General features: G+C 43.2%; 2 protein-coding genes across 2 annotated transcripts; one reads left to right on the forward strand and one right to left on the reverse strand.

The window, feature by feature from the left end:
* Positions 1-1,920: 1,920 nt before the first annotated feature.
* On the reverse strand, positions 1,921-8,266 carry LOC130191009 (uncharacterized). The gene is made up of 4 exons (XM_056410682.1): positions 8,007-8,266; positions 7,712-7,866; positions 6,274-7,403; positions 1,921-1,981 (listed from the first exon to the last, which is right to left on the reverse strand). The coding sequence occupies exons 3-4, from the start codon at positions 7,278-7,280 to the stop codon at positions 1,921-1,923; spliced, it is 1,068 nt and encodes a 355-aa protein (XP_056266657.1). The 5' UTR covers positions 7,281-7,403; positions 7,712-7,866; positions 8,007-8,266.
* A 1,263-nt stretch (positions 8,267-9,529) lies between these two features.
* LOC130191042 (E3 ubiquitin-protein ligase TRIM39-like) lies at positions 9,530-12,232 on the forward strand. The gene is made up of 2 exons (XM_056410706.1): positions 9,530-9,959; positions 10,496-12,232. Exon 2 carries the CDS (start codon positions 10,498-10,500, stop codon positions 12,145-12,147), a length of 1,650 nt encoding a protein of 549 aa, XP_056266681.1. The 5' UTR covers positions 9,530-9,959; positions 10,496-10,497; the 3' UTR covers positions 12,148-12,232.
* The last annotated feature ends 2,578 nt before the right edge of the window (positions 12,233-14,810 follow it).

The raw sequence follows: 14,810 nt of genomic DNA on the forward strand, positions 1-14,810 counted from the left end.
TTTCCCACAAATATGTATTCAATTATTTCCCAGAGTAAGAGTTATTCTCTTAATTTCATAGCGTTCCTCTTGGTTGCGCTGCTTCCAGCCCCAGGTTGAGATTTGGAGGGCTGGTCTTTATGTTAGATCTTGTATCCAATCATATTCAGCCATTGTGTGTTGCCAGGGGGCTAAAATCTGCCCTTAGGCCTGCAAAATCAACATTGCGGGCGCTGGTAGCTTCAAGTGAATGGGAATGACGATGTTGTGTCAACCAATCAGCTTTAGAGTTGGCTCCTGTAGGCCTTCTAGAAGGCCCCGGAACCGGCACAGGAGCAGCTAGCAGGCGTAGTGCGTGCACGTCTTTTGATTGGATTACCAATATTGAGAGGCGGGGCCTATGGGCAGGTATATGCAGAACCTCAGAACTAGGAAACTGAATTTGATAAACGAATTAATTCGCGTACTACAAAGCTGTTTGTTCAACCCACAATGGCGGAAGGAGGAGAAGATATCGATTTGGTCGAGGATATAATTATAAGGCCATTCTCAACGAACTTTAAGACCGACGCCGACGCTACAAAGCCCGTCACAGGCGGGACAGTGGCTCGATCGCCACTTTCAAAGTTCCAACTACGAGCGATACCAACGGCTCACAGGCTCCGAGAAGCTCTGCACACCGGACTGATGGGAATGCCTGTTGCAAGTGATCCATTTGGTGTTGGGAGCCACACTGGCTTTGCAAACTTGAGTTGTCTAACCGAGGCAGCAACGAGACCCAAAGTGCGGCTCGGCACTTACAAGCATCGGTGCTTTGAAAACTTTTGGGGACACGGAGCGGATCTACAGATCAACGAACAGGCGGCAGGGGAGCTGCACAATGAACAGGTGAAGAACAAGAGGGACATATTGAAAAGACTCATTTATTGTGTCATGTGTTTGGGTAAACAGGAACTTTCATCTTCATCATCACGGTGAAACTGCTCTGGTGACAATGCGCTGTTTAGTGAACACACTGTAAAAAAAAGTTGGACTTAAAGCTCAAAGTTTGTGGACCAGAAATGGATAGAAGAAGAATATTAATATAACTCTATTGCACTCGACTATGTTCTTGCCTATTAGTTGAACTGGACTGTATTGTACTCTTCCCCTGCAATTCTCTGAATAAAAATGTCAATTTCAAGGTGACGTAACGCCTGGTTATCCTGCGTCTCTGTCTAACTGTATAGTGTCTAGAGCCATGGCATCATAATGATGTAATGAGAGGTGGATTAATTCGGGTGGGACTGTGTAGGACCTCACTGAAGGCCCAGGCCCCAGGCCCACGGCACGCCACTGGTATTTAGAATGTACAGACAAGAATGCATAATAAACACTGTTCGTCTACAGGTCCAAGTGCTAGGGATCGATTGCTTCTGTCTTGCTCCCCGATTTGACCAATCCTGTTTAACAATGAGGTTCGGACCGCCCAGCTCATTTGAATATACGGATACACAAATGTCAAACATAAATAAATGAAGAAATACGTGTGGACACATAAATAGAGATATAAATAAATGAAGAAATACTGAAATGTAGAAATACATTTATTTAATGATATCCTGTTGAGTTATAACTTATATTTATTAATTTCTGTATTTATTAATCAATTTATACATTTATACTTGTATTTATTTATACATTTATTTAAGCATTTATTTATTTATTCCTGTATTTATTTATTTATACATGTATTCAAGCATTTATTTATTTATTCTTGTATTTATTCATGCATTTATTTATTTATACTTAAGTCATCTTAAGTCCTCCATAAACTTAAGTCCTCCATAAAATATAACTTGATGCAAATCACAGTGATTTAGCTTGAACATGTTTTCAATGATTAGAAGCAGCAGACAATAAATAGTTATGAGTTGATGGACAGGTGACGTCAGGAAGAGTTCAACAGGTGTGAGCTTTGCCCTGCGCTTTGTCTCTCAGGTTGCCTTCTGCTTTCTCCGCCCTGCGACACAAACACAGAGTCCAAACTATCAACGTTTTATTAAAAACAAAGAGACAGTTGAAGCACACAAGTCCACTTAAAAGACACACTTTGTTTTCTTTATAAAGTTTTTAACTATTCCTTTACAGTAACTTTGGTTTAAGTGGTTCAATCACTGACATCTGACACGTCTCTATTGTCTCTGTGTCCTGCAGAGAGGACATTAATCAGCTTTAAAACATTAAATAACTATTCCTGCCGGCTGTACATGAAACATGGTTTGTCTTCATGAACATCTTCAGGGTTCTACTGTTTCACTTCCGCTTCCTGCAGCCAGGGTTGCCAGGTCTGTGTGACAAAACCAGCCCAATGGCCAATAAAACAAGCCCAAAAAACAAGCCCAATATCAGAACTCAAAATATGCCTGTGCCAAACCATATACACTGCTTTTAAAGTCCAACAACATTGCTATCATTGCCAAATGTATTGTAATATCTACAAAGTAACAACAAATGGTTTGTATGCCAGCATTAAAAGCAGTTTTCCCGAAACAGTTATTTCACCTAGGTCCTAAAATGGCCTTGTGTAATTAGATACAGTATATTATCATAAATAAAATATAGCTCTGTGAAGGTGTAGACCAATTCACTGACGGACAAACTAACCTGTTGCTTTGTCTTGAGGCTTTCTCTTCCCTTTTCTCTCTTCCTCCCTGCCTGGACAACATGAATGTACTGTTTTTACTTCATATTAGGCCGTAAGGTGAACACTGTTTTCGTTTCAACCCGCTCCACAGTCGCGCATCTACACAATATTTAGTTCATAAAAAAGAAAGAGTCGTGCTTAGCTACCAAAAAAAAGTTTGTCGCTGAATTTGCCGTCGATTCTCGATGCGACTATGTTTTATGCCGAACTAGTTTCTTCAGAGCGTAATATGATCTTGGTCACGAGTGGTGGCACGGTTCGACACGTGATCGGTCTACACCAATGAGGTAGCTGCTTTTTGTCAACAGAATGGCAAGATGGCGGCTCCCGTGGTTGGATTCAACGTTACCGATAAAGAGAAAAACACCCTTAAAAGTGGGCTAAATGGATTCTAAATAGTGCTGTATACATAGCCGCGTCCAATAAGAACAATGAGGCAATATACGATCATGTTATGCTTATGTTAAGTCATTTAGATCAAGTTTAACATACCTGGGAATACACCTTACTGACGATCTAACATGGACTGTGAACACCCAGCACACACTGAAGAAATCAAGGCAAAGACTGTACTTCCTACCTCAGTAGGAAGTACAGTCTTTGGCAGTAAAAGTAGGACGTAGTCTTTTGGCAGTAATTGTACTTATACCAATGACCATTTGTTCGTTCGTTCATTCATTCTTCCACAAATGAAAACAACACTGATGAACAATAGAAACAATCTTTATGAAAAATATGACTGATATATAAAACTGTACAAAACTACAAAAGAAATAACATATTAAGGATGCTCAGTCCTCACTGTCAGTGTCAGGACAGTTGTCTTCCAGTTGCTCGGTGTCTTTGGTGTTGGCACAATTACAGCAACGACATAAGTCTGTGCAACACAATCCTGCAGAAAAACAGGAACATCTTCCTGTCTCACAGGCACCTTTGCAGCCGCAGTGTATGACATGCAAAACACTGTCAGGGGCCAGATTTCTGGTCATCCAGGTGATGTGCAAGGTCCCATCCTCTATTTGCCAACCATATCCAGCAGGTGATGGAGCACTTATTTTTTGTTTGCGACAGGACCTCATTATTGCAGCCTGGTAGTTTGCCCTTTTGCAGTGCTGTTGGAGGGCATCAGTCGTTGGGGGAATGCATATTTCTGGCAAGGCTGATGATGCCATACAGAAAGCCTTGTACCTAGCTTCATTTACATTATCGGCAGCTGGCTGGTCATATAAGCGGCACACATACTGGCAAAGAAGTGCAAATGTTGACTGCTCCAAGTTAAAGTGAGTACCTAAACTTTTAAAAGCCTTTAGGTACTCACCTTTCTCACATGCAACAGAAAATGTCTTTTTTTCCCTTTGCCATAAAAGGCACTTGTGGAGTCACAACCAGAGAATGTGTGAATTCCGATCAAGGCTGAACACACACTGGTTCCGAGAGCTGATGACACCTTGGTAATGTCAATGATACGTGTCCTGTTGCCAGTCCCTGTGAAAACATATAAACTGCATGGGAAATCTGTCTGCACACTTACAGCAATGACTGCCACATCAGTGTCAGAGCTCTTGATGATGACAGCTTTATGCTTCCGTGCAGCATGTTGTGCATGTAAAAACACCCTTGTGTCACATTCTTCATGATCACACTGCAGGTCTTCAACAACACGAACAGACTGTACACCCTCCTTAACAGTCACACAGTGACATTGATTTGTATGTGCTATGTACAAGCAGAGGTTTTTGCCCACTGTTGTAAGGTCTGCATTTTTCCATGCAACATACAGGAATTCGGCAAGTGCTTCCTTATTTGTTCCTTCTGAGAGAAACTTTTTTCATTGGGTTGGCGTCCTCTGATCTGGGCCAAAGATTTGCATGCGTTGTGACCCTGCATCAGCTCTACGTGACCGTTCTACGTTTTTGATACTGATGAGTGGATACTGGTCAGTGACAAAGTCAATGCGTGTACACTTGTGCTGCAAAGCAAGTTGGAGTATGTTCTGCAGTATGGTCTCTGCAAGCTCTCCAAATGTACCTGGTCTGGATTTCATGGCCTGCATGACTGCCATGCCATCAAAAAGAATGGCACCATCCACTGGAACTTGGTCAACCAAGCAGTTTCCACCTTTTTTCTCCAATAGATCCATGAGAGCTGATTTATTTGTTTTGGCAAGTAAACCATCAGCACTTGCTAATGGATAGGACACAGTTCCCAAGGAATATGACATAATTTCCCTCATGTCAATTTTTCTGCTCTTACCAAGGATGAGGAGCCTGGAAAATAGCTTTTTGTCAGCACGCAAAATCACTTCCTTGCCTGCTACAGATTTCTTTTTTGGCTTAACCTGATCATTGAAGGTCTTGAGTTTTTGTGATTTTATGGGGGCAAATATGTCAACTGAATTCGACAACAGTCTCTGGTCCATAAATTCTTTTACGGCATCTTCACCCTTTTCTGAGGCAACAAGCAAATCCTTCACGATTTCTGCTGTTGCTACTCTTCCAGTGCTAAGACACACAATGCCGTCTTGGTACACATCAAAAGGGTTGAGCATGGAATCAATGGTGGAAATGATTCTGCTCACAGCCTTTTCATCAGCATCGATGCGTGTGTTGTCAAGGTCCTTTCGAGTCCTCAGCTCAGGAGATATCCCTGCCATTGATTCACACTGTCTTGCTATAGCGGCTCTTTCATGCTGTGATAGTATCCAGCGATACACTGCAGACCGATTTTGTGTGATCCCTGTCCAACCACCTTTTGTCTTGGCATCTCTGTTAAGGGTTTGCTCAATAGCCTGGTCGCAAGCAATGGAGGCAAATCCATGAACACTTTGTCGCTGGACAGTCCACTGGCCTTTCACATTCATCTCACTGTGGCAAGAGGGATGTGTGATGGGCAAATTCACCATTTCCAGCCAGTACGCAGGTAAATATCGAGCATAGTTTACTCGATCGTAGGCAAAAAACCATGGCATCATTAATCGGACTGTTGACAGGTGAAGTTGCCAGTTTGACTCTCGCGTTGCTCTCACAAACAGGAGGAGTAGCTGCATCATGTCAATGTATGAGCTCCAGAAAGCAAATGTTGCATTCTCTGTACTTTTCCTCTGCACAAAGTCAGCATATTTGGAACTCATACCATCAAACCTCTGATCTGCACTCAAAACATCCATCAATCCACCTGGAAAGACACATTTCATGTCAGTGATGACATCCATGCACACAGCTCTCTCTTCTGGTAGCAAGGAGTCCAAGAAGCTGATGAACCTGATGCGCTGCAGACTCTCATAGAGAAGTTTATGAGCCCTCATGCTGCGATTGTAGTGATGACCATTTATTACCCCGTTGATGGATCCTGGGGCAACAACTTCTGATTCAATGAGGATGTCTTGCAGTCCTGCATCTCCAAACCTTTTGCCTAAAATACTCAGGTAGGACATGCATGTGTGGAATTCGCCTAATCTAATCACTAAACGTTGTGTAAAGTCATCATTCTTCCAGCGTATTTGCTGTGCCTTGGCATATATAGCCTGGTCAAACACTAAAACTATATGATCCAGTTCTAGCTGATCAGCCATCTGGACACTTCGCTTCAGGATAGTGTTCACTGTTGACATCTCTGTTGGTGAGGCCTCAATTACTGGAAGATAATACAATGCTGACTTCTGCAGAGTATTTTCACCTTGAAGCAGTGTATGGAAACCTGTCCAGCTTGGGATTGCACATCTATCCGTATCTGTGGACTTCACAAAAACATATGCCAATTCAGTTTGTGCAGCAAAGTGGGTGTCCATTCTGCATGTTGCTGCCTGCACTTGTTGACGCAAGTTCTGTGGCCCTTGCCTTTTGGACTGATGGTACGGTTCTAGAGGCATTTTGGGGGGCGCTTTGAATGAGGAAACTCTCTTCCTTAGTGGCTGTCTGATTGCTGTGGACATAGGCTCGATGGTCAAACTCTGGAGCATGATTCCATTGGTATGGTGAGTAGTTCCACGACCTGATAGAGTCTCCTCCCCAAAGTCAATGTTATCCCACACAAGTGTTGTGGGTGCCCTCTTTGAGAATCCCTTTGGTATTTTGTCTGCGCCTTCTTCTAGTGTCAGTTGGGCAAGGCTAGTGTCTAGACTCAAAACTGTGTCCCATGATGCACAATGTCCCAGTTTGTTAAGCAGTGACACAATGCGTGATGATCCTGTTAAATGTCGAACAGTCAAACCTAAAGTCAAGGACTTAGGTGTCTGCTTACGGCCCTTGGAAGCAAGGTACACAATGTCTTGACTAACAGACAACACTTTCAAGTGCAAGTCATCAGCAATGTTGACAAAATGATCCAGTGTTGGCTCCTCAGAGGCGCCTATAATCCAGTTTACTAGATTGTATAGCGCAAGGGGAACAACAGTTTGTGCTTCAGTGACATTCAAATTTTCAGAGGTTGGAGGCCATGGGCATGACATGCCAGGAGTGTCACTAAGATGTCTTTTTAAGAACAACGCTGCTGTATATAGTGTCCTTGCATCCTCTTGTGTTGTTTGGCACTCTGTTGTCCCTTTTTCAGTCTCGCTGTCTGTCTGGCTCAACTCACTAGACTGTGTGGTTTCTGCACCTGATGGGTAAGGTAGCATGTCCACGAGTGTGCGGTTGACAGGGTCTCTGCAAAAACCAGCTCGCAGATGTTGCGCTTGGTGGGGGTGTGAAACACCAGCTGGGGGAAATCACGAGCCAGCCTCTTCTTCAACATATCCTGTCTGCAACACAACAAAACAGTGACAATTAAGTCACAGGAGTATCATGAAAAGCAGAGAGTGGTGCAGGTGGTACAAGACATTACAGGCTAGAACCTATCTGCCATACAGCACATTGAACACCAAAGATGCCCAAGAAAGGCACACAACATCACGCACGCACACACTTCTCCTTGTTGCCAACTGGTACATGTTTGTGCAAACAGCAAGAATTAAAAACAGTTTCTCAGGCCTGTCACACACATGTTGTGTAAAGCTGGACTTGCACATGACAAATAATAAGACGTGAGGGAAAAATGCATTGCAGTTACCTGTAGTTTGAAGCATCAAGACCTTCATTTGCTTTCACCAGTTCAATGAAGGCCTTCCTCAGCCCATTCTCAGCACCTCTTGGTTGACAAGCAGCCTTTGGCGAATGATCCTTTCACAGAATATCTTATAGCTGACATCAAACGTGGGCTCATTCCTAGAACACATATGAATGAGAAGGAAATAAATGAATAAGTGTTGTGATTGTGTGCACATACAACAGAATGCGGATTGAATGTTTACTTATGCAATGTTAAGTTAGTAGCTCCTTGAAATGCAATATCATAAATAACTTACTGGTCTTTCTCTGGTTTTTCAGGCCTCATCAAAAACCTGGTGTACTGATTATAACAGCCTTTGTGGTACTGCACCTCCAGAGCCACACAGTCTTTGTCTTGTATATGCAAAAGAATACTTTGGTCCTCCTTCAACTCGGCAGCTTTCTGCAATTGGCCTTAACAAAACAAAAAGGATAGCTCAATGAGTTTGTTGACATATCTCACACATAATTGTACCTTTCAGTCACTCAACCACAGTGTGTGTGTGTGTGTGTGTGTGTGTGTGTTTACCTGCTGTTAATGTTTCAGCCTTTGACAGAGGATCCCTTTGTCGTTTGCCTGCTCGGTTGACGAACTTCTCCTTTTTTTGGCAAATGATGCACAGGGCAGGAAGAACGGGGCCAGAGCCTGCGATCGGCAGCCCTGACCTGGATCGCAGTTTCTTTGTTGGACTCGTGCCGCTAGAAGTCGATGGAATGGCCTCGTGGTCTTCCGTCGCTTGTCTCTTACGTCGACGCGTCTTTCCACCCTTGCCATGGATTTTTTGTCCGTAAATCTACAGTAGCACGTGTGATGGAAGCCAGCATCCTCGGGAATATTGTCAAACTCCACATCAACACAGTGTTTGAAGTTCTCAGCCACGTCCCGAGACTCACCGTCCAACCCGAGCCACGTTTGTAGGCTTGTCCTGTATGTATTCCATCGTGTAGTGGTGAAATAATGTACCTCCTCGTGCTTGACTGAAGTAATATGCATAAAACAATGTTTGTTTTTTGATTTATTAATATATTCCGGTGTATTTTCTTCGTCTTCCGTACTGCTCGAGGACGCCATCTTGCCATTCTGTTGACAAAAAGCAGCTACCTCATTGGTGTAGACCGATCACGTGTCGAACCGTGCCACCACTCGTGACCAAGATCATATTACGCTCTGAAGAAACTAGTTCGGCATAAAACATAGTTGCATCGAGAATCGACGGCAAATTCAGCGACAAACTTTTTTTTGGTAGCTAAGCACGACTCTTTCTTTTTTATGAACTAAATATTGTGTAGATGCGCGACTGTGGAGCGGGATTCATATTCCAAAGGACTTTTCGATGTTCACCTTGCGGCCTATATGCATTTACTGTAGTTAATGCAATACCTTATTTCAACTGAAACACCTTATGTTGCTTCACTATATTTTTATCAGATACTTATAGTTCAAACAATGTACGCACTCGACAACTGGAGAACGGAGCAGCATTTCGAATGTGTTTCCCCGTTTTGCTGTGGTTTTGGAGATCACTGTGGTGCGCACGAATCTCGGTTTTGCAGTACCGACAAAAAGCTTTGGTATCATCCCCAGCCACACGTTCTATCCATTCTTTAATTCCGTTTTCACTTTCCCATTCTTTCGTATATTTCTTCCGTATTTAGCCCACTTACCGGGTGGCATGTTTCTCCAGTGTAGCTAGCTACACTAACTACCAGACCAGAGTTGAGATCGAGCGGGTCGGGAGACTGAGAGCGAGAGCTTTAGGTGCGTGTGTGTATGGGCGTGTCCCATGTCCATGTGTGTACGTGCTGATCTGGAGTCAGTTTGGTAGGATTTGGGTAGAAATAAATTATTTCATTTAAAATATGGATTTTTATTTAAAGATATTCATGTAATTTGCATGCAAAATAGGTCTACCCGAACCAGCGGACAAGAAATTCAACCCGCGGCAACACTTCAAAAGTAGCCCAATTCCGCGGGAAAACCGCGGACCTGGCAACACTGCCTGCAGCTTTACTGTGTTTCATAAGAGCTGCAGATAAGAGGCGGAGCCACCCTGAGGAGGAGAGCTGCTGCGTCACACTCAGGAAACGAAAGTTAACTTCAGTCAGAAACACTGCAGTCGAGACGAGTCTCTGCTTTTCTCTCAGAGACGATTCAAAGTGACGTCTTCAGGTTTTTCTCAACAACTCAACAGAGTCTCTTCCAAACACTGGTGAGTACATCTGATCATATTCACACCTGTGATCACCAGGATTAACACAACACTTTAGCTTTACTCGGGCAGGAAGTTCCTCTCTTATCACTTCATACCTGATGAATTATTAACAATATAACTATGGCTGTCTGTCCACAGTCCCACGACACAGAAACTCACTTTAACTGCTTCAAACTGTCTCAGGAGGACTTTAGTAACTAGTAACTGAATCTGTGGTTTTCAGTTTTGTCTCACGCCGACTTCCCTGCTATTGTTACTGTTCATGATCACTTCCTCTATTTCCGCTAGTAGTTTCACAATAAGAGTTTATGGCTTTTATTGTGAAGCAGCTGGAGGAAATGTGATGTGTTAGTCATCAGTAAGCAGAGCTTTGTTGTCAGAGCTGCTCTTCAATTATAAAGTGGTCTACACAACAGGAAGTGGACATAATCTGTGCCGTTTGTCGTTCTCATACTTAAAAGAACAATATTTACAGATAGACATAAAACTATTTTGAATATTAAAAATATATTTTCTTTCCTCAATGTGTGTAGACATGGCTTCTTCAAACTATCTGCCGTCTGAAGATCAGTTCCTGTGCTCCGTCTGTCTGGATGTGTTCACTAATCCAGTCACAACACCATGTGGACACAACTTCTGCAAAAAGTGCATCAATGATTACTGGAATACCAACAACCAGAACATGTGTCCACTGTGTAAAAAGGTTTTCTTATCAAGACCTGAGCTGCTCGTCAACACTTTGTTCTCTGAGATGGTTTCTCAGTTCAGACAGTCGACTCAGCAGAAAGCCAGCAGCAGCAGCTCAGAGCAACAAGAGTCCAGACCAGGAGAAGTTCCCTGTGACGTCTGCACTGGAACCAAACTGAAGGCCCTGAAGTCCTGCCTGGTGTGTCTGGCCTCCTACTGTGAGACTCACCTGGAGCCTCACCTGACAATGTCAGGCCTGAAGAGACATCAGCTGATGGACCCTGTGGAGAACCTGGAAGACAGGATGTGTCTGAAGCACGATAAACCTCTGGAGCTGTTCTGTAGGACCGACCAGGCGTGTGTCTGCATGCTCTGCACTGTGTTGGACCACAAGATGCACAATGTTGTTCCTCTGAAACAAGAATGTGAAGGAAAGAAGGTGGAGCTGCAGAAGACAGAGGCTGAAACTCAGGAGATGATCCAGAAGAGACGCCTGAAGATTCAGGAGGTCCAACACAACGTGAAGCTCAGTGAGGAAGATGCAGACCGAGAGAAAGCAGAAGGTGTTCAGGTCTTCACTGGTCTGAAGGAGTCTGTGGAGAGGAAACTGAAGGAGCTCATCACTACGATAGAAGAGAAGCAGAGAAGCACCAAGAAACAGGCTGAAGACGCCATCAGAGAGATGGAACAGGAGATCTCTGATCTGATGAAGAGGAGCACTGAGGTGGAGAAGCTCTCCCTCTCTGAAGACCACCTCCACCTCCTCCAGAGTGTCCAGTCCCTCAACATCCACCATCCACCACCCACCAAGGACTGGTCTCAGGTCAGTGTTCCTCCAGCATCACATGAGGGGACTGTGAGGAGAGCTGTGTCTCAGCTGGAGGAGACGCTCAGTAACATGATGAAGACGCTGGTTGAAGTTGAGATGAAGAGGGCCCAGAAGTTTGTAGTGGACGTGACTCTTGATCCTGAAACAGCTCATCATCAACTCATCCTGTCTGATGACGGGAAACAAGTGAAACATGCTCAGGTACAGCAGCCACGTCTCCCCTACAATCCACAGAGGTTCTCTTCTCGTCCCTGTGTTTTAGGAACACAGAAGTTCTCTTCAGAAAAACTTTATTACGAGGTTCAAGTTAAACAAAAGTCTAAATGGGCTTTAGGAGTGACCAGAGAGTCGGTCAACAGGAAGGGAGTCATCACACTGAGACCTCAGAACGGTTACTGGACTTTATATTTGAGAAATGGAAACGAGTATATAGCTCTTGATGATCCTCCAGTTCTTCTCTCCCTGAGGTCTGGGCCTCAGAAGGTGGGGGTGTTTGTGGACTATGAGGAGGGTCTGGTCTCCTTCTATGACGTAGAAGCTGCAGCTCTCATCTACTCCTTTACTGGCTGCTCCTTCAAGGAGAAACTCCTCCCATTCTTCCATCCTGGTTATTATTATGATGGTATAAACTCTGCTCCTCTGATCATCTCTCCTGTTGGAGTAAACTAATCACTCTTTGGTTATTGTAATGATTTTATTCATTGAAGAGAATAAATGTACATATCTTGTCTTAATATCATGCAGTTGAACTTGACATCTTACCGTTTACTGTGGTGATTGATTTACACGTCATTATTAAATGTATCCCGTTACATATAAACATATTAATCTCTTAAACTCTGCATCATGACACATTATATGTACCATATCAATTCAAATCTTTGTTAAATCTAAGACATTTATTTCTACGTCCAGAAGAAAGATCCAGAAAAGTAAAGCCTGGTTGACAGAAGTTTTCATGACAAATAAATTGTATTCTGTGACTTAGATAATAAAAGAGGTTTACAAGCAAAACAATACTTTTTAAAATAAATATTATTTTTACAGTTCTTTCAAGTCCATCTGAAACCATGAGTCAATTGACAGAAAATGAAATTATTTGTAATCGTTTAATAAATGTTACCTGTAAAAACATTTCATGTTTCCAGCTTCACAAATGTGAAGTTGTGCTACTTTTCTTTGTTAATAATGTTAATAATGTCAATGCTTTAGTCATAATGTTGAGGTTTGGCCAAACAAACATTGTGAAGGTGTCAGTTCAGGATGCCGACTGGACACGAGGAGCTGGAGTCCAGATGTGGCTCGTCGTGTCCCAAGTTCTCAGGTACAGAAATAAAAGACATTGGAAATGTTCTCACTCCAAGCTATTTACTAAACGGATGACACAGCGACCAGCAAGAAGTAGATAGAGGCGTAATTTAATAAAAATAAAATAATCTCACAAGACAACTTCAGTCTGTCCACATTGTTTTATTTTCCTAGAGCGTCTCTCTCAAATGACTAAACAAAACATTTCAGCACTTTTTACAAGTACAACAAGTTTTAAGTCGACGAACAGAAGACCGATAACAAACTAATGGAAACAATAAATACTTTGTGGCGGAGAGAAGATTCCGTTTCTGGAACGTTCCACGACTGATAAAGGAACCGAGGACGGAGTAACCCTGGTACACGATGCTGTCGGGACGGGAGGGGGCTGTTATGATCCAGATACTCTTCATACCCCAAAACGGGTCATTTAACGGTTAAAGACAAACACACCGACTGTCATGGATAAACCAGGAATAAAAAACTAAATTCCACTTCCGAAGTGATGGACGTCCGGCGTGATGGAGGCCGAGGCGCGTAGGTCACGGAGGGTCCACGTGAGGAAGAGGAGGAGGAGGCTCGGGCGGTCTCCTCCTGGTCCTCATGTCGCCCTCGCCAGACTCTGGCGCTCACGATCCGCTGCAGGACCGGTGCACAACACACAGCGGGGTTAGTCTCTCTTCTCGGTGGCCCGACGTTATGTTCTTCTGCTCCCGCTTGTTCCCGTGGAGAACCGAAGGACTCGCGGAGGTCCGAGGGAGCTGGGCCCGCCTACCTGGCTGATGCTGGGCAGCGGTGAGCAGCATCTGGAAGACGGCGGAGGCAGAGTCTGCAGCACCTGCAGCAGCTGCTGGCTGACCGCATACGGCGGCGTTGGTCAGGTGGTCACGCCTTTCTCCTGATACGCCTGTGGGCGAAAGCGCGAACCACGTGCGGAAGCGGTCCGTGTCGTAATGTTATTTCGTTTTCGTTTCATTCAAATACGGAATACGGAAATCACGTGTTTCGTTTTTCCGTTTCAAAAAAAACGGAAACGGAATACCACCTCTGTATTTAGTTTCTGCTGTCTGAAACCAAAAAACGACAGAGCGGAAGTGCTTAAATGAAGTCAAAATAAAAGCCAGTGATACATATTCGTATTAACCTTAGAAGAATATTAATGAATCAATATAAAGAATAAATAATTAAACGGAGATATTTTAACGATGCAAACACAGCAGGGTAACGTTAGAAGAATATTAATTAAGTCAATATAAAGAATAAAGAATTAAACCTGGATATGTTAGCGACAATGGTGACGACGGGAAGTTTAATATTCATGTACACAACAAGAATCACCTTCTCACTTAATGTGTGTGTGTGTGTGTGTGTGTGTGTGTGTGTGAGAGTGTGTGTCGGGGTGTGTGTGTGTGTGTGTTTTGAAACATATGGTTGGAGGGAGCAAGAAAGACTGTCCCACATTTACAAAGAAACAAATGGTCAATTTGACCCGCAACATAACAGGAGGGTTAAATGTAGTTGACACTAAAAGGGTTGCATTTTGGGTAACTGAGTTTATTCTGTGTTTATCTCCGCAGTAGGCGTTTAGGTTTGCCACTGCTATATACACCCTTTTGCACTGAAACGTAAGATGGACTCCAGCCTGTTACCTTACTTAGATATTGTACAACAAATGATGCATAGTGGCTGTGATGTGGACATAAAAAACCACTTGATATTTGAATGTGGCTTATGAGGAGCGTCCGTGGCCAATATTCGGAAGTTTTGTAAAGACCACGGTTAAAAAGACAGCGAGTGGCGGACCAACAACTGAAGCTGCATCCACCATCCATGGGGATTAAATTTGTTGATCCGAAAAAATGGTTTAAATTGTTTAAAAACCCCCCTGAGCTTTTCCCTTTGGTTTGGTATTTTAAAAAGGGTCAAAAAAAAAAAAATCCTTTCTTAGTTTTTTTCCCCCAAAAAAAAAATATTTTTGGAATTATTTTGTCCATTTTTTGAAAAAAGTTTAAAAATTTTTTTTA

The sequence above is a fragment of the Pseudoliparis swirei genome, unplaced genomic scaffold (genome assembly GCF_029220125.1).
Source record: "Pseudoliparis swirei isolate HS2019 ecotype Mariana Trench unplaced genomic scaffold, NWPU_hadal_v1 hadal_26, whole genome shotgun sequence".
Lineage (NCBI taxonomy): Eukaryota > Metazoa > Chordata > Actinopteri > Perciformes > Liparidae > Pseudoliparis > Pseudoliparis swirei.

Bases quoted from the DNA above. Each gene is read 5' to 3' on its own strand.
- LOC130191009 (XM_056410682.1), bottom strand. From the start codon at position 7,280: ATGCTACCTTACCCATCAGGTGCAGAAACCACACAGTCTAGTGAGTTG. The intron at 1,982-6,273 runs GTCAACAGTGAA...TTTGTGTCGCAG, and splicing joins GAGGCCTCACCAACAGAGAT to GGCGGAGAAAGCAGAAGGCA.
- LOC130191042 (XM_056410706.1), top strand. From the start codon at position 10,498: ATGGCTTCTTCAAACTATCTGCCGTCTGAAGATCAGTTCCTGTGCTCC.